Here is a 24590-nt window from a genome sequence, read left to right as displayed (position 1 = left end):
GCACCGGGTCTCTGCTGCTGCTCCTGGAGTCTGCTTTCTGTTACATTGACGTCATGTCGCCAGCGCTGCAGTTAATCAGTGAACTCAGCTGTATAGCACTATTATTTTTTCACTTTATTGCTGCTGTTCTAGGGTTGCCAACCATCCAGAAATTCCGGTACAGTCCATAAAAATAGAGCACTTTTTGCCTTGTCCGTTAAAAAAAATTTAAGGCGCACGTGAATTTTTGAAGAAACTTATACAAATAATTTTGACAGCAATGGTCCTCATCCTTATAAATAAAATATTGTCTGTCTGAGATTTTTTGATAAGCTGTCTCGAAAAAATAAAAAGTTAAGTTGGCAACCCTATGTAGTTCATAGTAACATCTGTATTTCCTAGTTCCAATTCCCAGGTTCCGCATAGAATGCTGATTTTTTTTTAAAGGAATTTAAGGAGAAGGTTAATCAATATATGAATGAAAATATATGTGCTTTTTCATAAGTTATTAGTTTCTCTGTGCTTAGATGAAAATTTGATCATGTAACATCCAAATTCGAGCTTACTCCTACCTCCGCATGTGTGGCTCCAGCACATTCATTATGAAAAAGGGTGACGCTAGAGCAGTTCTGGAACTTGTGGTACCTTCTAGGCATGGAGCTTGTGGGTAAATACTTGAGCATTGTTATCTTACTTTCTCTTTGCGGTGAAACTTTGGTAGTGCCATATTCTGTTTAAAACCCCTAGTAATCTGATTCCAGTTGCCAGTTACAGGTTTCCCTAACTTTGGTTCACTCCTCTTTCATAGGCCGGGGTCAAACTTGCGTGTGCAATGCGAGAAATTCGCATGAGTCTCTCGCGTCAATACTTGGCACTGCCACCGGCGGTTCGGACCGGAGCGTTCAGCTGCATAGAAATGCATGCAGCCGCACACTCCAGTCCCAAGTGGCGGCAGCAGTGTCGGGTATTGATGCGAGACTCATTCGAGTTTCTCGCATTGCGCACGCAAGTTTGACCCCGGCCTTAGCTCTGAATCAGCCTGTTTTTTTTCCTATTCCTGACCTCAGCTTTTATTTTGACTATCCAACTTCCTCTTAATTTTGCTCCTGACTATTACCCTTTGGTTCTGGCCTGGCATTTTGATTATTCTCTGCTAGCCCGCTCCATTGACCTAGAGTGCTCTGTGCAAGCCCAGATCCCTATGGACAGGATAAAGGATGAAGGCCAGGGTTCCCTGGGACCTGCTAAATGGAGTGGCCTCTGCAAAGTTTGTCTGTAGAAGTCCTTTTAAGAGTTGCCCGGTTTCCACTGACATTGCTCTGTTACAGATCACATTTTAAATCAGATTAATATAGAAAATTCTAAATAGTTCCCCACCTTGTAGTATCAGCGTGCAAAATGGAATCTAAGGCTACGTTCACATTTGCGTTGTGCGGGGCTGCGTCGGCCACGCAACGCACAACGCAAACAAGAACGCATGCAAAACGCATAGTTTTGCGACGCATGCGTCCTTTTTTTTCCGGATTTTGGACGCAAAAAAAAAAGCATCTTGCTGCGTCCTCTGCGCCCTAAAGCTTGCGGCACAAAAGACGCATGCATCGCAAAACGCATGCAAACGCATGTCCATGCGCCCCCATGTTAAATATAGGGGCGCATGGCGCATGCGTCGCCGCGGCTGCGCCCGACCAGCCCGGCAGAACGCAAATGTGAACGTAGCCTAAAGTACAACAGGGCTACTTATTATCATTAACCAGAAAGGACTATGCCAATTTAGGCCAGTAGCTAATGAGACGGAAAGGTCAACATTTCTTTGAATGCTTGTCGGATACCAAACAATTACAATGATTTGTGTACTATTTATGTAGCAGTTGGCTAGACATGAACAACTACTATTGTGATTTATGAATGCCCAACACCATTCTCAACACCATTAATAACTTGTGTTCAGATTTTACAGCTTTTATTTAATCTTAGTTCAGATTTATCCAATTAAACTAGTGAGAAGAATTCACTTTTAACGGGTACAATGGGTTTTTTCCCCTTGTTTTCACACAGACACCATAATCGGTATGTCATACTTACAACTCAGTTTTAACTTTATACATGGGACTCTGGAGCCTGTAGAATCAGAGGCCCTGTTGGAAGTCCAAGGCCTCATCCTGGAAGACTAAATGGCTGGTGATGCTCAAAAGGCAAGGGGGACCCTGATACATAAAGGTTACACCACGTAATCACCAGGAGAGAAGGGGACAGGGCCAGAGACTCATCCTTCCTTCCAGGGGGCTGGGAATACTGAGCTCCATGTTTCATGACAAGGTTGCGTCCTCTTTGGCTCAAACAATAAATTTCCTGCTGCCATAGAGGGCTGAAACCAATGCACTGCGGTCCTCAATGGCAGCAAAACATGGCTACCCAATATTAATGGTTTCTAGACAACAATGAAAACTTCGGAACACAATTTCTCCTTTCTACTCAACAATGTCTGTGACTTTTTTTTCTTAAAAAAAACAAACTTTTTATATTTTTTTTAGCGAAACTCTGAAAAATAACCTATTTAGTGAAAAACTGAATTCAAAATTAAAAAAAAAAGGAGGCAACGATCAAATTAAGCTACAAAGAATCACGGTACGAAGATGCGCAGGTGCACCAAAGCATCATCCCAGCCTGCGAAAAGGGAAGATGGTAAGGAAAGGGGTGAGCTTTGAGAAACAGAACACCCACACGTACAAACATACGCACAATCACACATTGCTGTATGCACATTGGACACCGACAACCACACACGTACAGTAAAGAGCCTGTGGAGCAGAATCCACCCTAATTCTACCTCCATGTTCCATGAAACGGTACATGGGGAGGTGTCTAAGACGCAATAACACAGGTATTGCCTTTATCTTTGCTTTCTATAAAGAAAAACAAACCCTGAAAAGAATTCTAGGGTTCATCGCACCTTCGCACCACTACAAAAAGTGAGTTGTTACATTGCTAACCACCTTATGCACACTACAGTGCTCTGGAGGCTAACATGTATTTGTAGAAGCCATGGAAAGTTTGCAGGCTTGGCCGTCCAGAGAGAGAGAGGTTCCCTACGGGAGGTTCCCGTCCTGCCCTTCTCAGCGTCTCTGTAACACTGTGTTGGGAAGTAGTGCCGCTCCATATGAAGCCAGAAGGAAAATCGCAGCTGTGTCTGGTATAACAAATATATGGACAGTTTTAGAGCACAATCCTTGTTGAGGAGCTGCAGATGGCACAGGTGGCCCAGGGGCATCCTGTTACCTAAAGTCCCAAGCTGGCAATTCCTTATGCAAGCCTGCAGGCTGTGTTTGTGCAGACAGTAAGAGCGTGGCCAATGCATTGGTTTAGTTGGAGGTAACCGAAGACTGCAGGAGATCAGAATGCAGAAAAAAAACAAGCTCAGGCCTTGAGTTGGTGCCATTGTGCTACAGCTGTTCTTGGATGAGATATCATATCTTTCCAGTGCTTCACCTCTCCAGGACCACTCTTCCAAGATAGGTAGATCTGCAGACAGGATGTTATTAGTTAGACAATATATAGAAAGACCATCTTAAATCTTCAAACTCATAGTAAACTAGAAGCCCTCATGGGCCAAGAGATTACTGCTGGCAATAGGACTGTTGTATGTCTCAAGGCTTCCATGGGTTTTATGCTGCTTTAAAAACACCACACGGTCTTCTGCCCCACATTCCTGTTAAAAATGATAAGTGAAGGGACAGAAGTTCCTCAACTTATGGTTAAGAATCCTTTTAATATATAACGATAGTGGGATACACAGGCTGGCTTTCAAGAATACTTAAAAATCAAGTTTTGAACTGATTAAGTTTTTAAAAGAGGTATTCTCAAGTTTGAAATGGGATAGGGAATTGCTTCTTGATAGCTAGTAATCCGACCACTGAGAACCCCACCGATCCTGAGAACCAGGGCTCTGACAAGCCCCGTTTCAATGAAGCGGTGGTCGATCATGCACACTACGGCTTCTTTCACTCTTAGGCCACATTCACATGTTCAGTATTTTACCTCAATATTTGTAAGCTAAAACCAGGAGTGGGTGATAAATAACGAAGTTGTGATGTATTTCTGTTATACTTTTCCTCTGATTGTCCCACTACTGGTTTTGGCTTACATATACTGAGGTAAAATACTGAGGTAAAATACTGAACGTTTGAACGTGGCCTAAATGGGACCACCGGAGATAGCGGTGCTTGGCTGGTCTTCGCCACTCACATAACAATAAATGGAGTTGCAGCACACATGGTTGCCACTGTTCCATTCAGAAGAGACACAGAAGAGACACGGTTTTCTGGATTGGTGGGTGTCCCAGGGGTCGTATTCCAAATGATGCCTGTAAAATAGTATTTACTTGGGATTACGTAATGCAGCAGACCTAAGAAAGGTTTCTTCCTGCCCATTCTAGAGAGGAGATAGGACAGCATGTATATTGGCACAACCTGGATTTCCAGATTTATCTTAGAGAATCCCTGTGAAAGAATATTCACCTTGCACTTGCTGTAGTAGAAACCTTCCCTCAATGCACTGACTTCATGGTGACCATGACTGTGATAGACTTGTGCTTATACTTAAAGGCGTTGTCCTGCAGTGTTGGCCCTCGCTCTCTCTGGGGCAGTGTTGTGACACGTGATGCCCGCGCCCAATCAGCACTGGTGTCACTGTCTCCACCTTCGGACTTCCTCTTCATGTTCAATTTGTCTAAAGGCAGGGAGAGTGACGGCAGCGCTGATGGGTGTCGGTATTACGTGTCACAGCAACAGCACGTTAGCCCTAGTGCCGAAATGGTGTGGGAATGGCGCCAGCATGGAAGGTGAATAGAAGTTTTATTATTTTAATTAGGGCTAAGGCTAGGTTCACATTGCATTAGTGCAATCCGTTTAGCGGATACGCTAATGGATTGCGCTAACGCAATGTCCAAAAAGGGATTGCGTTCGGCAATCCCGCTAGCGCAGGTGCCCAATCTGCGCTAGTGAGGAATGGACCCTGAACGCTGCAAGCAGCGTTCGAGGTCCGTCCGAAACTAACGGCACATCGCAGACGCATGCCAAAAAAGGCATACGTTTGCGATGCGTTAGCGATCCGTTAGCAATTGACAATTGCGCCATGTAATGGAGTTCGTTAGCGGATACCCACTAACGCAATGTGAACCTAGCCTAAGCGAGGGGTATGACAAGAAGTTGTCTACGTAATGGACAATGTCTTTAACAGGCAATTTGGAGAGGGTCAGCCTGCACCAATGAGAGAGAGGGGGTCTGTCTCAGACTACCTCGGATTCTCTGTAGACATTGTAGCTAAACTACTCTGCCCTAATAGAGTTGAGCCAAAAAACAGGCAAGCAAGATCTGATAATTAGCACCCTGATAGCTACAGATATAAAAAGTTAAATATTCTAATAAATTATTCACAATCCTTACTACTTTTTTATTACCACAAAACTGAAAGACAAAACCACATTGTAATTTCTGCCTTTTTTTCTTAACAATTAGCTACAGACAGTTTCTAATGTCTCCTCTTAATTTTCATCCGCTCACAACTCCCTCATATTTGGCATCCAATTAACTCTCCTGTCTTCTCCCCTATCCAAGTAAAATGCTGCAGTTGCCCACCTCATCTGTCATTGTGTAATGAAAATCCCATCACTGCCTTGCCATGTATTCCTTTACAATCCCCCACTCTCATATATAAATCCTTTAAACACATTTTATATTGAAGCCCAGATCCTTCTGGTCCAATTACTTATAATGAAAATGGGTACAAAAATACTTAACATAAGATGTAAGTGACGTCTACTTCTGCCTTGGGGAGTGACAAACAGTGTGTCTGCTAGAGCTGTCATGGTTATTGCTCCTTAGTCACTGACATGACGTCCCCTTTAGCGTGAACCTACCCATCGGTGTTTATTTTGTGTGATGAACCAATACCCTTTACTATGAAAATAGTTACTTTACAAAAAATGTCAATTCAATTAAAATAATTAAAATATTTTGTTGGGGGGGCTAGGCAATACTAATGTGAACATACAGTACTTTGCAAACATTTTCGGCAGATATGGAAAAAATGCTGGAAAGTATGAATACTTTCAAAAATACTGTTAATAGTTTATTTTTATCAAATAAAAGAAAGGCAAAGTGAATGAACAAAAGAGAAATCTGATTCAAATCAATAATTGGTGTTAACACCCTTTGCCTTCAAAACAGCATCAATTCCAGGTACACCTGGACACAGTTTTTGAAGGAACTCAACAGGGAGGTTGTTCAAAACATCTTGGAGAACTATCCTCTAATCTTTCTTTCTCTTCATGTTAACCCAGACAGATTCGATGATGTTGGGATCTGGGCTTTGGGGGGGCCATATCAACAGTTCCATGACTCCTTTGTTCTTCTTTATGCTGAAGTTATTTCTTAAAGACATTTGCTGCATGTTTGGGGTTGTGGTCCAGCTACAAAATTTGGAGCCAATCAGACCTTTCCCTGATGTATTGCATGATGGATAAATACCTGCTTGTATTTCTCAGCATTGAGGATTTCATTAATCCTGACTAAATTCCCAACTTCATTTGCTTAAATGCAGCCCCAAAATTGCAATGACCCTCTGTGGAGAGACGGTAGTCTGTGGGTGCTCCAGTCCGCTGGCTCGAGACCACATGGACCAGGGATCATCCCACTGAACGCCCGCTCTCCTTTTACTGTGGGCATAATACTACTCAGGCAACACAGGGTGACGGTAAAACAGTGTTGCAATAATTTATTGAACTACCAACACACAATAACATATAGAACAGTCCCAGCAAATACCAAAATGGTGCAAAATTACAGAGTCTCACCCTTCCATTGACTCGCTGGGATAAGAGCAGCTGTGACTTCAGAGCTTCCAGAGCTGACTACCCCCACCTGCGGCATGCACAGAGAGGAGGTAACGACAAGGTTAGGAAGGCGACAGTCCATTGAGGTACAAGGCCAGGTGACTGGAGGGTCACAACCTGGCTGCTCCGAAGATCTCCATGGAGCCTGGTGACTGGTGGGTCCTAAGCCAGGCTTTCCCAAATGTATCCATGGGTTCAGTGATGGTCAATGGAGCAGATCTATATTCTTTCACCCGGAGGAAGTGGTCCCCTAAGCTGGCTTCCTGTAGAATGTTGAATCTGTGTCCCCTGTGATTGCCCATGATCTGGCAGCTATCATGTAGAGTGTCCCTGGCTGTGGTTTTGTAAAGAGTCTCTGGTTCTTTGAATCTCTAAGGGGTGCTTCACACTAAGCGAGATCGCTAGCGAGATCGCTGCTGAGTCACAAGTTTTGTGATGCAACAGCGACCTCAGTAGCGATCTCGCTATGTTTGACACGTAGCAGCGACCTGCTGTGAGATCGCTGGTCGTGTCGGAATGGCCTGGACCTTTTTTTGATCGTTGAGGTCCCGCTGGGTAGCACACATCGCTGTGTTTGACACCTTACCAACGACCTCGTTGACAGGACGTCCCTCATTGAGGTCTGAATCGTCATGAAATAGCTGCCATGTGACATCGTTGTACAGGTCGCTACAGGTCGCCACATCGCTGCTGCGTCGTTGGGGAGATCTCACTGTTTGACATCTCACCAGCGACCACATAGCGACGCAGCAACGATCCCTGACAGGTCGTATCGTTGTCGGGATCGCTTTAGCGTCGCTAAGTGTGACGGGGCCTTAGGTCTCTTGGATGACTGGATGTATATTGTTACAGAGGCATATCACCTTTTTATGGTTCACAACTGTTCTTCAAGCCATTATTCACAGGTCAGGAGGAAGGGGTAATTAGATTAAATTGCAATGTTTGATTATTTAGTTTATCCTTCAATGTTTGGAAGTCAACAAATTGCATGGCCTGGAATAATGTGTGATCAATATATCCGCAAATATCATTGTCCAGTAACGCTGCATTCCTGCTTTGCAAAGATAACAGTGCAAAAAACTGTAGGAGCTGATAAAAGAGGTAAATAATAACCATTTATCAACTTACAAATATAAATTCAACTTACAAGAGTGAACATAAAGATAGAAGTCTTTTCAGACTTACTGAAAATAGATGTCTGGATAATTAAGATTAAATGCTGTGACGTCACACCCTCCATCGTGCTTTACTGCAGATACTCATTATTTGACCACTCTCCAGGATTTCCAAGAGCAAACTGCTTTCATAACAGCCACATATTTTACATTTTGACTCTAGTTCAGAGCATATGCTGCCATTTTTCTGTACCCCTGCACCTAGGTTTTCATGCATACTTGAGTCTCTTTCCTTGTTTCCATATCGATGGTATGGATTTTGGCCACAATTCTTCAATGAAGACCACTTCTGGCCAATATTCTCCAAACACTAGATGGGTTTAGCTGGGCCCCACTGACTGCTGCCATTTCTGGACTGATGGCCCTGCTGAACATCTTCCAACTTCAAAGGGAAGTAAGCAGGATATGCCTTTCATCTGCATCCATGGTTCTCAACATTGCCCATTTCTTGGTGTCTACTTATCCATCACACAATGCCATCAGGGAGGCATCAAATTGGCTATAAACTTATTCTGCAGTAGGACAATGATCCCAAATATAAAAACAATGTCATTAAAGAGGTTCTCCAAGAATGCAATAAAATGGTTACATCATGTAATTCAAACAACAGCCCATCCTAGTCACATGTTATGAAAAAACATAGCTCCCAAGACCTGTTTCTTAACTATCAGAAGATTAGTATCATAAACACATACAGTGGGGCAAAAAAGTATTTAGTCAGTCAGCAATAGTGCAAGTTCCACCACTTAAAAAGATGAGAGGCGTCTGTAATTTACATCATAGGTAGACCTCAACTATGGGAGACAAACTGAGAAAAAAAAATCCAGAAAATCACATTTTCTGTTTTTTTATCATTTTTTTTGCATATTATGGTGGAAAATAAGTATTTGGTCAGAAACAAAATTTCATCTCAATACTTTGTAATACATCCTTTGTTGGCAATGACAGAGGTCAAACGTTTTCTGTAAGTCTTCACAAGGCTGCCACACACTGTTGTTGGTATGTTGGCCCATTCCTCCATGCAGATCTCCTCTAGAGCAGTGATGTTTTTGGCTTTTCGCTTGGCAACACGGACTTTCAACTCCCTCCAAAGGTTTTCTATAGGGTTGAGATCTGGAGACTGGCTAGGCCACTCCAGGACCTTGAAATGCTTCTTACGAAGCCACTCCTTCGTTGCCCTGGCGGGGTGCTTTGGATCATTGTCATGTTGAAAGACCCAGCCACGTTTCATCTTCAATGCCCTTGCTGATGGAAGGAGGTTTGCACTCAAAATCTCACGATACATGGCCCCATTCATTCTTTCATGTACCCGGATCAGTCGTCCTGGCCCCTTTGCAGAGAAACAGCCCCAAAGCATGATGTTTCCACCACCATGCTTTACAGTAGGTATGGTGTTTGATGGATGCAACTCAGTATTCTTTTTCCTCCAAACACGGCAAGTTGTGTTTCTACCAAACAGTTCCAGTTTGGTTTCATCAGACCATAGGACATTCTCCCAAAACTCCTCTGGATCATCCAAATGCTCTCTAGCAAACTTCAGATGGGCCCGGACATGTACTGGCTTAAGCAGTGGGACACGTCTGGCACTGCAGGATCTGAGTCCATGGTGGCGTAGTGTGTTACTTATGGTAGGCCTTGTTACATTGGTCCCAGCTCTCTGTAGTTCATTCACTAGGTCCCCCCGCGTGGTTCTGGGATTTTTGCTCACCGTTCTTGTGATCATTCTGACCCCACGGGGTGGGATTTTGCGTGGAGCCCCAGATCGAGGGAGATTATCAGTGGTCTTGTATGTCTTCTATTTTCTAATTATTGCTCCCACTGTTGATTTCTTCACTCCAAGCTGGTTGGCTATTGCAGATTCAGTCTTCCCAGCCTGGTGCAGGGCTACAATTTTGTTTCTGGTGTCCTTTGACAGCTCTTTGGTCTTCAACATAGTGGAGTTTGGAGTCAGACTGTTTGAGGGTGTGCACAGGAGTCTTTTTATACTGATAACAAGTTTAAACAGGTGCCATTACTACAGGTAATGAGTGGAGGAAAGAGGAGACTCTTAAAGAAGAAGTTACAGGTCTGTGAGAGACAGAAATCTTGATTGTTTGTTTCTGACCAAATACTTATTTTCCACCATAATAAGCAAATAAAATGTTAAAAAAAACAGACAATGTGATTTTCTGGATTTTTTTTTCTTAGTTTGTCTCCCATAGTTGAGGTCTACCTATGATGTAAATTACAGACGCCTCTCATCTTTTTAAGTGTTGGAACTTGCACTATTGCTGACTGACTAAATACTTTTTTGCCCCACTGTATACCTTCATAAGCCAAGGAGAAGAGCTGTGACATCAGAAGAAACAAATCGTCTCCTTGGTTGGCTGAGACCAAAGGATTTCTTTTCCAGCCTCAGCCCTCCATGAACAGCCAGCTAAGTAGAAGATATATTTCTTCTACCATAACAGCCTTTCTTCGGCAGTCCACCTTAATGTGTGCTTACAATACTAATCTTCTGTCAGTTGAGGCACAGGTCTCGGGACCTATGTTCATTCAGTCTTTCCTGACACATGACTAGGATTGCCTGCCATTTGAATTTCCTTAGGGTACCGTCACACAGTGCCATTTTGATCGCTACGACGGTACGATTCGTGACGTTCCAGCGATATCCATTCGATATCGCTGTGTCTGACACGCAGCAGCGATCAGGGATCCTGCTGAGAATCGTACGTCGTAGCAGATCGTTTGGAACATTCTTTCGTCGCTGGATCTCCCGCTGTCATCGCTGGATGGGTGTGTGTGACACCGATCTAGCGATGCGTTCACTTGTAACCAGGGTAAACATCGGGTTACTAAGCGCAGGACCGCGCTTAGTAACCCGATGTTTACCCTGGTTACCAGCGTAAATGTAAAAAAAAACAAACATTACATACTTACATTCCGGTGTCCGTCAGGTCCCTTGCCGTCTGCTTCCCGCACTCACTGACTGCCGGCCGTAAAGTCAAAGCAGAGCACAGCGGTGACGTCACCGCTGTGCTCTGCTTTCACTTTACGGCCGGCAGTCAGTGAGTGCGGGAAGCAGACGGCAAGGGACAGACACCGGAATGTAAGTATGTACTGTTTGTTTTTTTTTACGCTGGTAACCAGGGTAAACATCGGGTTACTAAGCGCGGTCCTGCGCTTAGTAACCTGATGTTTACCCTGGTTACCCGGGGACCTCGGCATCGTTGGTCGCTGGAGAGCTGTCTGTGTGACAGCTCTCCAGCGACCACACTACGACTTACCAACGATCACGGCCAGGTCGTATCGCTGGTCGTAATCGTAGGTAAATCGTATAGTGTGACGGTACCCTTATGGGTACATTTTATCAGATTCTTGGAGAACACTTTTAAAAACTATCTTCAACTTAAAAGAAAAACAATGAGTCCTGCAAGTGATGATATGGTCCCAAAATAGCCCTGATCTCAATATCATCCAGTCAGTCTGGAATTAGATGAGGAGATAGAAGGATCGCGCAACCTTTCAACCATAGATCTGTGGTTAGTTCTACAATATGTTTGGAATAACCTCCCTGTCAAGTTCCTTTAAAAAGTGTGTACAAGTTTATCGAGAAGAATTGATACTTTGACGTTATTTTGCTGGCACTGGTCACACCAAGTTTTGATTTTGTTTAGATTTTTTCTTTTGTTCATTCACGTTGCATTATGTTAATTGGAAAAAATACTCTTTTTTTAAGCATTTTTACACAGCAGCATTTTTCCACACTTTCCTAAAACTTTTGCACAACAATGTTTCTTACCTTGCCGATTACATCATTACGACTAAGCTTGTCTTTGTCCATGACAGTTATGATGATCGTTGTTTCCCTAAGTTTCTCAGTGGGTATATCAAAGATGAAAGATTCATTAAAGATAGGATTTAAACACCGCTTCATGACCACTGTTTTTTTCTTCTCAACCCTCTTATCCTTATACATGAGCCAAACTTTAACATAAGGGTCTGTAAAACAGAAAATTAACAAAATCAATAACCTTAAAAAACCAAAATGGTTTTCCTCCATTTTTATTTTCCTTTACTGATCTACGTTCTCCACTAATTACCGTAATGCATCTATTAGAAAAATAAAGGGAAGTAACTCTATATAGAAAAATTAAAACTGAGCGACCTTTTATGTCTCAGCTCACTACTTTCCAATTTCAGCAACTATAAGAAAGACACATTTTGGCACATTTGTAAGAAAAAAAGGAATATGACTCCCAGGCTGTGCGTCTATCTGTGCATGTTCACATTGTCCATGTGGCATGTTATAAGGCAACCTGAGCTAAGACTTCTCCTTTCCTTTGTCCCATAACAGAAGCAGGGTCTACGTTTTCAGGGATGTTGCAGCTGGAAGTCATGGCCCAGAGTGAGCAGAGTGTAAGATAAGTTATGATATCATGATGTGTGCCAGAACCTTAGGATGTGCACTCTAGGCCAGGACTTCCGGCCATGACTAGACCCTGGCCATCTCTGTGCATGTGCGTTGTAAGGTCGTGGAGACGTTGTGACGTCTCGGCATGCACCATGATCTTACTCTCAGGTGGGACTTATCACTTTGACTAGGCTCGGGACATCTATGCACATGTGCAGGGACGTCCCGGGCTTAGTCATGGCCAGAAGTCCCAGCATAGCACACATCTCTGAGGTTCTAGTGCACGGTGGCGGTAAGGAGGGTGCAGAGTCATGTGCAATGAGCTGAATGGTGAAGTTAGTACAAGTTGGTGTTTTTTTATTTATTTCATCTTACATTTTTTACACATTGGGGTCACTCCAGACCCCAGAGCATACTAAGGAGCATTCAATAGACAGAGAATAAATTAGCTGAGAACCAAATTCCCCAGTAAAATCCACACAATTTAGCGAATTTTAATCTGGTTAGATCCGCTCATGTCTAGAAATAATCAATCCTCCACATCGGTATTTCCATGCTATACTCATGGAAGCACACCATGGCGGGACACAGGGTGCCTAAAGGCCGCTAGCACAACCTCGTAGCCAGCGTGCGCTCTCACCACATTGCAAATGAGGCTTCCTGCATAAGATTTTACAAAGGCATCCAATGCCCCGGTAGGTCTTAATTACAAAGCCATAGTCACTCTACGTGTATGATGCACTCTACAGTGCCACATTATGTAGGTATTCTCCACTAATAAAACCTACTGACTACAATCTGTGTGAAGTGAGAGGCATACGGAGGTAGAATAGGATCCCGGAGGACCCTGTGGGCTCCAGATCATGGCTCAGTAGAATATGGGGAACTATAATACCGTTATATGCATGAGGTCTAATGCTGGAGCACTACGGTATAAAACTAAAAATGGCTGCCAAAACTCCTAAATTAGATGAAACAGCTGTGCTAAATTGTAACTGCATGATTATGATGCATCACATGAACAAAGCGTCAAAAGTTTTAATGGCTTTTTAAGTTAATCGCCGATAAACCAATAAAGGAATAGAGGCATTACATTTAGGATTGAGATTTCCTCAAAAGGGTGCAAACAACTGAGTTATGAGGCATATATTGTTTCTTCCCATTCATTTTGGTCTAGTCTGCACATTATTATTATTATTATTATTTATTATAATCTTAACCTATTGCAGACATAACAATTTTTTTTTTGCACTCTTGTTTTTTCCTCCTCACCTTCTACCGCTTTTTATTTTTCTGTCTGTATAAAGGCTTATTTTATGACGAACTTCATTTTGAATGACACCATTTACTTTACCGTAATGCACTGAAAAAACAATTCCAAATGGGAAGAAATGACGAAAAAAGTTCAATACTGCCATTATTTTTAGTTTTGGGGGTTTTATTACGGTGTGCAAATCCCTGCATGTGTTGCGGCTGTTGATCAGCCGCGAGTCATGCAGCAATAGGGGGTCTCGAACATGGTTTTAGAACACGCCAAAATCACTCGGTTAGCACATGAGCATGCTCAGATAACACCTTATCTCAGCACGTTCACTCATCCCTACCAGTAAGTAACATGGCAATTCGTGGGATCGGTCTCCTGCCCTGTATCTCATCACTGTCAAAGTTTGACACTGGCATTTAGGTGGTCTAAAAGCAGCCACTGGCGGTAGGTCCGATTGTTGCTGTTAGAGGAAGGTTCTAGCTGTATAATACAGCCGGCATCCACCATATATGGTGCAGTTTCAGCTCCTGTGCTTGCTCCAAAGATGCACACCCACCTGACATCTGCCACACATGTACATCAGATGTCGGGAAGGTGTTAAAGAATAGTATTCCCATTTATGCCATATCCAAATGATATGCCATATTAGTCTGATTCTATCCTGGAGATTTTGTTTCTGTAACTCCTATAGAAATGAATGGAGAGTGACATGCACATGGGTGGGCACCTCTCCATTCATCCCTTGTCTGCATGTAGCAGATTTTAGCCACCTCACCAGGCAGGACAGGGGTACCTTATTCTGCAGTTGCTATTATTGGGTGGATGCCATTATTGTCTATGATAGGAATACCTCTTTAACTTAAATGGAAACAAAGAAACAAGTATTGATCCATACTCCAGCGCTCGTATTAATATATGGCCACATATTGAATGTCTGTGCCCCTAATATTTAAGTCAAGACATGTTCCTTCAGATGTTGTTTTATGGAGGTATTCTCCTACTGAAGCATATCTTCTTTGGGTGAAAATATAGGACCTCATGTACTCATAAGTTTTACTTTGTCAAATTTCACTTCTATAATACTAGTATTTCATAAAAAAGGTCCATACATACTTTGCATTGTGCTCCTTTTCAAGTATGTGCAGTCATGAGAAAAACAAGATGTACCCTCTTTGAATTCTATGGTTTTACGTATCAGGCCATAATAAAAAAAATGTGGTCTTTAGAAGGTCTTTAAGTAATTATACCTAATGTGAACAACAACATATACTAAAGTACACTGTGTCATTATTTATTTAAAAAAAAAACTAGGCTGTGTGAAAAATGTAGTACTCCTTTACTGCATACATAAGAATTAAGCGGGTAAGTATCAGCCAAGTGCTGCTAAGCAAATGTTCTTCAGTACTTGTTCATCACCAAGAATGACTACCTCTAGAAAAGCAGAAGTTTTGGCAGAATGCTGGTCTGAAGCATGCGGGCACGTGATACCCTAATGCCAAGGAGGAAAGAATTCAGTAATGATCTTAGAGAAGCAATTGTTGGTGCTGACCATCAATCTGGGAAGGGTTATAAGGCCACTTCCAATTAATTTGGAGTTCATCATTGTACAATGAGAAAGATTATTCTAGTGGCAAACATTCAGGATAGATGACAATCTTCCCAGGAGGGAATGTCTCAGCAAATTAACACCAAGGTCAGACTGAGCAATACTCCTTAAAGAAATTGCAAAAGACCCAAAAAGCTAAAGCTCAGACTCTGTAGGCCTCCGTTACCATGATACATGTTCACATTCATAACAATATAACTAGAAAAAAGAATGAACAAGTATGGTGTGTTTGGAAGGGTTGCTAAGAAAAAGCTTATTCTTTCTAAAAAGAATTTGGCAGCACAAAGTTACGTCTGAACAACCCACAAGACTTCTGGAACAATGTTCTTTGGACAAATGAGACCAAAGTAGAGATATTTAGACATAATATCCTGCACCATGTTTGGTGAAAGCCAAAAAGCATACTAGCAAAAAACCTCATACCAGCTGTCAAACTCAGTGGTGGAGGTGTGAGAATTTTGGCTTGTTTTGCAGCTACAGGACCTGGACACCTTGCAATTATGGAGTTGACCCTAAACTCTTCTATGCCAAAGTATTCTAGATTCAAAGATAGAGCCATCTATCCAATAGCTAAATCTTGTTTTGAAATGTGGTCATGCACCAGGACAATGATCGCAAACACCAGCAATTGTACATCAGAATGGCTAAAAGAAAATAATCAAGGTGCTGCTTTGTAATGTGACACAGCTAAACTCAGCTGCACTGCCTGTCCCCCACACTGAATGAAGCAAGAAGTTAGACAAAGAGATCAGGATTGTCTGTCATTATACATCTCACACACGGAGAAACCTGCTCTAAGATATGGAGGGGGCATGTTCTTTCCATTGTGTGTTGCTGCCTGCTTATGATTAGACAAAATCATACATCATACCCTAATCCTAACCCCATGAAAATGAAAACTATCTGATAACATCCACTTGGACTAAAAAAAGGTTAACTCATTAGTTATCCAATATTTTCGCAATGGAGAAGATAAATAAAAAAATGCTTTATTCCGCTCTGCAGCCACTATTATATCCTGTGTCCAGTTTAACATAAAAAAAAATAATAAAAGGTCCTCTTTAAAGGGGTTGTGTCATCTTTTTAATGAGTAACATTGTAAAGTGTTTGTAAAATTAAGATATTTTGCAATTTACCACTTAATAAAAATTATCTTTATTCTCAAAAACATGATTTTTTAATCCTATAGCTTACTGCTTATTACCGGCCGTCTCAGAGGTGGTCAGTCTCCTAGGCAAGTCTGGTTCAGTCTCCTGTTTGGTATTCCACTTGCAAGCGTCACTATCCATATCACAGGATATGGGCAGCTTCAGTGTCCCTGCGCTCCTCCGGTACTGCAGAGGCAAAGCTGCCTCTGCTTGTAACAGCACAGACTGTGCAGTTTGGGCCAGCAGCTTAATTGTCAATTTTCAGAATTGCACAACCCTCCTTGGCAAGCAGGAAGCTGGGAGGCAGGGAAGCGGTGTGCTCCTGAAGATAAGAACTTGAAGAAACCTCTTTGAGCAATGTTGTTAAAGAAGAGTGGTCCAAAATTACTCCAGAATGACACGAGAAACTGATTAATTCATGTAGAAAACAAGCTGTTGATTCAGAGGTGAACTTAATTTTCCCTCTATGTTTTGGATTTTGGACTAGTTTTTGTTAAAAAGAATAACCAAATGTTTGCAAAAATAATGTAATATAATTATTTTGTCCTTTTAATTAGGTGCAGATTGCTCAAAAGACCGCTGAGAAGTACTTAGCTCAGGAGCCAGGGGCTCGCAGCTCTTGCCAGAGTGCGCACAGTAGAAAGCGTACTCCGCATTGTGCGCCCTCCGGCAATAGCTGTGAACTCCTGGCCCCCACCGATCTGCAGGCAATTGAAGGGACCAAAAAATACCTTTTCTTTTTTTTATTATGTGCTGTAAAACCATAGAATTCAAAGGCGTTCTCAGTTTTTTAATGACTGTAGTCTATTCTGGGAATATTAATTTTATAGACCAGTACCGTTGGGCATTATGTTACATGTCGCTACTGCTCTATTCTGCCGCTTTAGCACTGGTATGAGAATGTTGGTTCATTGCACGAGAGGGTTTTTTTTTTTCCTCGTCCCTGATTATAAAAGGCTTTCTCAAAAATCTGTATAAAAGCAAACGTGAAAAGGGTTTTGTTTGAGGCTTGTACAGACCTGAGGTTCCCCCGATATCCATGGCTTTTAAATTCCGGGCTTTGATGATATTGACAATGATTGAGTTAGCTGAGGGGTTATAACAAAGCGACAGCAGCAATTCACCTCGACTTCCCTGCAATACACAAATAACATGAAATGAACAAGATTGGAATTTTGATTAAGGTTTATTTTATTCTAGATGTGCCGGATTGACAGGAGTTGTGCTCATTCATTGAAAAGTCCAATAGTATTCTCTGATCCTAGGGGAGAGTCTTACCATCCTAGAAATGTCAGCAACAATCCTAAAATAGAAGTTTCAGTCATTAGCTGTCTGAAAAAGGAAAATAATGGGCATACACATTCTTCTGTATGGATTGTACATCAGACTGTGTGCGCTTTATAAAGCATCGGTCAGAAAAGTATCTACATAGATTCGCTCTACCAGAAACCATTGGAGTTGTATTCAGAGTCTTATCTGTGTATAGTGCTGCCTTCTTCCATTATCTATTGGGCTGCCATCTTTCTTTACAGGGGAAATCTGACTTTTTTTTTAAAAACCCAAATTGATTAAAAATAATTAACGCAGACATAGTCAACTTGCGGATCCAGCGCTGCCCACTCCGGAGGTCTGCGGTTCTTCCAGAAGTGGTGTCTGCTCCATTTTGGAAGCCATAGCACCACTGCAGGCTGTGATTGGCTGCAGTGGTCAGAGAAGTGTGTCATCACATGTTTCTCTAATGATGCGCTCTTCTAGTCTCCTGACCTCTGCTGCGCTTAATTTGTCTGCAAGGTTGTTAAACAGTTTCTTTAGATCTAACAGTAATTACAACCTCATTCCCTGTATTATTACACAAATCTGGGAAAGGGGCTGGAAGTTCACTTGAGGTCCTGGGTTCAAATCCCACCAAGAACAGAATCTGTAAGGAGTTTGTATGTTCTCCCCGTGTCAGCGTGGGTTTCCTCTGAGTTATCTAGTTTCCTTCCACACTTCAAAGACATACTGATAGGGAATCTAGATTGTGAGCCCCAATGGGAAGAGGGATGATAATGTCTGTAAAGCGCTGTGGAATTAAAGGTGCTATAAAAGCAAGTAGAATAAAAGTAATCCAACCTATATTGCTTGTCATTCAACCTTCCCAATGAGGTGGGAATGCTTTTGGATTCTCAGTTATTCTTGACTCTGTGTTAAAGGGGTTATCAACAAGCATTATGTATGAATAGGAACCAATCGTTTATTGGATCACCACTAGTGTTGAGCGATACCGTCCGATACTTGAAAGTATCGGTATCGGCCGATACCGATATCCGATACCAATACAAGTCAATGGGACACCAAGTATCGGAAGGTATCCTGATGGATCCCAGGGTCTGAAGGAGAGGAAACTCTCCTTCAGGCCCTGGGATCCATAGTGAGGTGTAAAATAAAGAATTAAAATAAAAAATATTGTTATATTCACCTCTCCGGCGGCCCCTGGAACATCACCGCGAGGAACCGGCGTCCGGCAGGCTTCTTTGTTCAAAATGAGCGCCTTTAGGACCTGCGGAATGACGTCGCGGCTTCTGATTGGTTGCGTGCCGCCCATGTGACCGCCACGCGACCAATCAGAAGCCGCGACGTCATTCCACAGGTCCTAAAGGCGCTCATTCTAGGAATTTATCTGAGGTATGACGTCGCGGCTTCTGATTGGTCGCGTGGCGGTCACATGGGCGGCACGCGACCAATCAGAAGCCGCGACGTCATTCCGCAGGTCCTGAAGGCGCTCATTTTGAACAAAGAAGCCTGCCGGACGCCGGTTCCTCGCGGTGATGTTCCAGGGGCCGCCGGAGAGGTGAATATAACAATATTTTTTATTTTAATTCTTTATTTTACACCTCCGATACCGATACCCGATACCACAAAAATATCGGATCTCGGTATCGGAATTCCGATACCGCAAGTATCGGCCGATACTCGATACTTGCGGTATCGGAATGCTCAACACTAATCACCACCAATCACCAGAATGAACACTGTAAATGGAGTGGTAGTGCACGTGTGACCATTGCTCTTACGGAAAATGAACCGAATGCTGAATTGGCAATTACCCAATCACTCCCCAAAGGGAAGTCTGGCCACTTCATTCTAGTGATCTAGTGATAGTTATCACCTATCCTGTGATGCTATATGTAGTTTGTGTGGTAACCCTTTTAAGGGTCTTACAGTATCTTACAATAGTTCTGATCAATGGAGATCTATTCCATCAGATGTAATAGATCAGACTGTAATCTTCATACAGTACAGACCAAAAGTTTGGACACACCTTCTCGTTTAAAGATTTTTCTGTATTTTCATGACTATGAAAATTGTACATTCACACTGAAGGCATCAAAACTATGAATTAACACATGTGGAATTATATACTTAACAAAAAAGTGTGAAACAACTGAAATTATGTCTTATACTCTAGGTTCTTCAAAGTAGCCACCTTTTGCTTTGATGACTGCTTTGCACACTCTTGGCATTCTCTTGATGAGCTTCAAGAGGTAGTCACCGGGAATGGTCTTCCAACAATCTTGAAGGAGTTTCCAGAGATGCTTAGCACTTGTTGGCCCTTTTGCCTTCACTCTGCGGTCCAGCTCACCCCAAACCATAAAAAAAATCATCCATATTTTCTACATAAAAATCAGATGATTTTTCATTTCTGTATTGTCATCCATAGGGCATTAGTTTTGATATATGAATAGTGAATGAAATTTACAAGACCAAAACCAGTTCCCATGTTAATAATGGCAATGTACCGTATCAGGTGCTATACTGTTGATCCGTACGGGATCCAATTTTATTTTTTGTGAATTCATAGACTTGAATGGGGGAGTCTCATCTGAAATACAGAGGAAAATATGGCATGCTGCAATTTTTTTCACACGGGCACTTGGTCCATGTCAAAAAAACACACCAAAAAATACTTGTCTGAACAGTCCAATTGAATAACATTGGTCTGAGTGCTGTCCATGCAGACATCACTGGAACCAAAAATCCAGTTGTGTGAATTGGAAGTGTCTTCTATTCATTAATGTCCCAGCAATACATTAACCCCTTCAAGACGCAGCCCTTTTTCGGTTTTGCGTTTTAATTTTTCGCTCCCCTCCTTCGCAGAGCCATAACTTTTTAACTTTTCCGTCAATATGGCCATGTGAGGGCTTATTTTTTGCGGGACGAGTTGTACTTTTGAACGACACTATTGGTTTTAGCATGTCTTGTACTAGAAAAAGGGAAAAAAATTCCAAGTGTGGTGAAATTGCAAGAAAAGTGCAATTCCACAATTGTTTTTTGTTTGGCTTTTTTCTAGCTTCAGTACCCGTAGCGTCTCCATTTTTCGTGATCTGGGGTCGGGTGAGGGCTTATTTTTTGCGCGCCGAGCTGACATTTTCAATAATACCACTTTTGTGCAGATACGTTCTTTTGATCGCCCGTTATTGCATTTTAATGCAATGTTGCGGCGGCCAAAAAAACTTAATTCTGGCGTTTCAAATTTTTTTCTCGTTATGCTGTTTAGCGATCAGGTTAATGCTTTTTTTTATTGATAGATCGAGCGATTCTGAACACGGCGATACCAAATATGTGTAGGTTTGATTTTTTTTCTATTGTTTTATTTAGGATGGGGCGAAAAGGGGGTGATTTAAACTTTTATATTTTTGTATTTTTTTCATATTTTTAAAAACATTTTTTTAACTTGTGCCTCCATGGGAGGCTAGAAGCTGGCACAACTCGATCGGCTCAGCTACATAGCAGCGATCATCAGATCGCTGCTATGTGGCTGAAATGCAGGCGTGCTGTGAGCGCCGACCACAGGGTGGCGCTCACAGCAGGCCGGCATCAGTAACCATAGAGGTGTCAAGGATCTCTATGGTTACTGTCCTGACACATCGCCGACCCCCGATCATGTGACGGGGGTCGGCGATGCGCTCATTTCCGGCCACGCCGCCGGAAGCGGTAGTTAAATGCCGCTGTCAGCGTTTGACAGCGGCATTTAACAGGTTAATAGCGGCAAGAGGATGATGGATAGTCACAAGCCATCAAACAAAGAAGAACTGCTTACATTTTTGTGCCAGAAGCAGTGTGACAGACTGGTGGAAAGCATGCCAAGACGCATGAAAGCTGTGATTAATAATCATGGTTATTCCACAAAATATTGATTTCTGAACTCTTCCTGAGGTAAAACATTAGTATTGATTATGAACTTGTTTTCTTTGCATTATTTGAGGTCTGAAAGCACTGGTTTTTTTTTTTTAAAATTGACAATTTCTCCATTTCAGAAAAAAAAATACAATATGTATTGCTTGGAACTTCGGAGACATGTTGCCAGAAGTTTATAGAATAAAAGAACAATTTACATTTTACTCAAAAAAAAACCTATAAAGAGAAAAATTAGACAAACTGAACATTTTGCAGTGGTCTCTTCAATTTTGCCGGAGTTGTATAACATGCAAGTCACCATAGTCAACTCTTTCAAAACATTCAACCATCACGGAAGACTAAGGATATTTTAGCTCTGAAATCTGTATGACTGTTAACGCAGCTCTGGACCATAAAATGGAAGTGACAGATAAATTATTCAATATTTTCAGAAAGTTAATCCAATTTTTAAGTTGAAAATTTTAGGTCTACAAATAAAGTTCACCCCAATTTGTTGGACCTGCATAGTAACCAAATACCTAAAATAATGTTTTAAAAATTATTACTTTTCACAATTCATTTTCCTGAATGGAGCCAAGTTAATCAATCAGTTATAATCGTCCAGAGCTGGCTTCCCATTTACAGATAGACCGCTATAAATGACAGCGACCGGTCTACTGAAGAATTTGCACATAACGGCTACGTGTGTAGATTGCAGATTCTCAAAAAACAAAGTTCCATCATTTTTTTTTAAATCTACTCAATACTAGAATATATTATTTAAAGGGAACATGTCACATGCCAAGATGGTGGACACCATGAATCAGAGCCTGGCTGCACATTTGCAGACAGGTATATTATTCTCTGAAATGTTCCGGGGTTCAGAGAAAATGCAGTTTGAAGATTCGGCCGGGGACCATAGCTGGAGTCCAGACCAGTCCGGCCGAGCCTTCGTGTGTCCTTTAGGAAAGAGTGGTTACTCGGTCATTGACTTATCTCCGGGAGAACGAAAGGATTGGCCACTGGAAACTCATCAGGCCGGATCCTTCTCTCTTCCGACAGACAGAGACATAGGGGCTGCCATAAACATTATCTTGTCAGCCAATCCTCCGATATTGGGGGATGGGGCTGACTTTATTATGATGCGTCCGGGGCCATAACCTTCCTCTCTAGTGGGTTGTGCTAGCCATTGTACTGTGTGCGGTATTATTTAGGCATTGTATAATTTTATATTAGGATGCTATTAACACTATTATTGTGTCTATATAAATTTGGTTTGCTGAAATTATTTAGACAAAAAGTGGCATGTGTGCACCATACGGCACTGATATGTAAGTAGTATTACGGTATTTATGTGAGCAGTATGATGACTGCATTACTCTTCATTTCCCTCCTTGGAGCTTGTTCACCCATTGTGTCTTTGTTGCTTTTTTTCCCTGCAGAAAAAAACCTCAGTGTTTCACAGTACTAGCAAAGTGAATGAAATTTCTAAAATCTCATGCACTGGCAGTGGCAGCTTATTTTTTCCTTGCAGATTTGAACCTTCAAAATGTTTTTTTCAAACCTGCAGCGTGCCAATTTCAGCGTTTTTTACCCATTCAAAAGAATAGGGAAAAAAAGCAAGTAAGGAGGCATCAAAAACACAAGCGAAAATGCACATTTTTATGCAACATTTTCCCTGTCAAAACTGAAATCTGCTGCAAATACAAAATTGTGTGCACATACCCTTACCGAAAAATGGAAGCCTTGCAAATATATTGCCTTACAACCTCGAAAGACCTTTGTCTGTGCTGAATCCACCTCTACATAAAATCCTGTGTAAATAATTTGCACAGCATGTCTCCGTATTTCAGTGGTAGGGATAACTCTTTCTAACGGCTTATTAGATGCTCTGTGCAGTGTCAGGGTCGCTTTTGCATATTACGTGTGAAGTCCAGTTAATTGCGCGGCTGATGCTGTGCCGGTCTGGGCCTGCTCTGTGTAATGGGATTTACCATCCGCCACTGGCTGGAGCGCAGCAATAAAGCGAGTGCTCGGCTCTCCAGATATCTGGCTTCAATATGAGCTCATGCAGATCTTACAGGTGATACTATAAATGCACAGTGGTTGTATAATACATAATGATATCACTAGCGGGGACCCAAAAATACAACGTAGTGCGCGCGCTCTTCGGCTGCTGTCGGCTGATGGCTTAGAAATGGATGTAATTATATGTTGTGACCCGGCACGTCTGCCCTGAGGACAATGTGGAGCGAAGGAATGAAAATGTGTGCGAGATACACAAAAGCAGAGGGAGGAACAGAAAATAATGGCCGTGCCAATTAGAGTATTCGGGAACTATCTAATTTGTGGTACTGCATGCCAACATTTGTGTCGGACAGTCAGAAGAGGTCGTCAGCAGAAGAACACTGATCTTAGAGTTGGGTCAATAGGGTCACCCAGGGCTGCCATCAGGGCATTACAGCCATTACTTGAGTATGGGGCCCGGTGATGAGGAGCAAAAAGGGTGGCCCGAGCGAGCATGCTGGCAGCCTGGTCCGCGCTCCGCTTGGGCCCCCCTGACATTTTATTCAGGCTGCCTGCCACTGTGTAATGCAGCGGAAATGAGCGTGCTGTAACTTTAAGCCGCCGCACGCGGCACGCTGCATCATGGGTGTGTGACATCACACACTGCCCTGCTCCACTTCCTCATTCCGGAGCAGGGATGCTGGACACGCTGGGGCAGGGATGCTGGACACGCTGGGGCAGAGATGCTGGACACGCTGGGGCAGAGATGCTGGACACGCTGGGGCAGAGATGCTGGACACGCTGGAGCAGAAATGCTGGACACGCTGGGGCAGAAATGCTGGACACGCTGGGGCAGAAATGCTGGACACGCTGGGGCAGAAATGCTGGACACGCTGGGGCAGAGATGCTGGACACGCTGGGGCAGAGATGCTGGACACGCTGGGGCAGATATGCTGGACACGCTGGGGCAGA

At 42.6% G+C, this 24590-nt stretch overlaps 1 protein-coding gene across 7 annotated transcripts in view; it reads right to left on the bottom strand.

The window, feature by feature from the left end:
• Nucleotides 1-1917: 1917 nt before the first annotated feature.
• Nucleotides 1918-24590, bottom strand: part of SYT7 (synaptotagmin 7) — a 542375-nt gene continuing 519702 nt past the window's right edge. For all 7 annotated transcript variants that reach the window (XM_069740295.1, XM_069740293.1, XM_069740294.1 and 4 more), the window contains 3 exons: nt 17474-17588; nt 11825-12024; nt 1918-3498 (listed from right to left, as the gene is read on the bottom strand). In XM_069740295.1, coding sequence (XP_069596396.1) covers nt 3394-3498; nt 11825-12024; nt 17474-17588 — 420 coding nt within the window. In that variant the 3' untranslated portion in view covers nt 1918-3393. The remainder of the gene's footprint in view (nt 3499-11824; nt 12025-17473; nt 17589-24590) is intronic.

The sequence above is a fragment of the Ranitomeya imitator genome, chromosome 9 (assembly GCF_032444005.1).
Source record: "Ranitomeya imitator isolate aRanImi1 chromosome 9, aRanImi1.pri, whole genome shotgun sequence".
NCBI lineage: Eukaryota > Metazoa > Chordata > Amphibia > Anura > Dendrobatidae > Ranitomeya > Ranitomeya imitator.
Note: the sequence above shows the minus strand (reverse complement) of the source record. Positions and strands in the feature narration are given on the sequence as shown.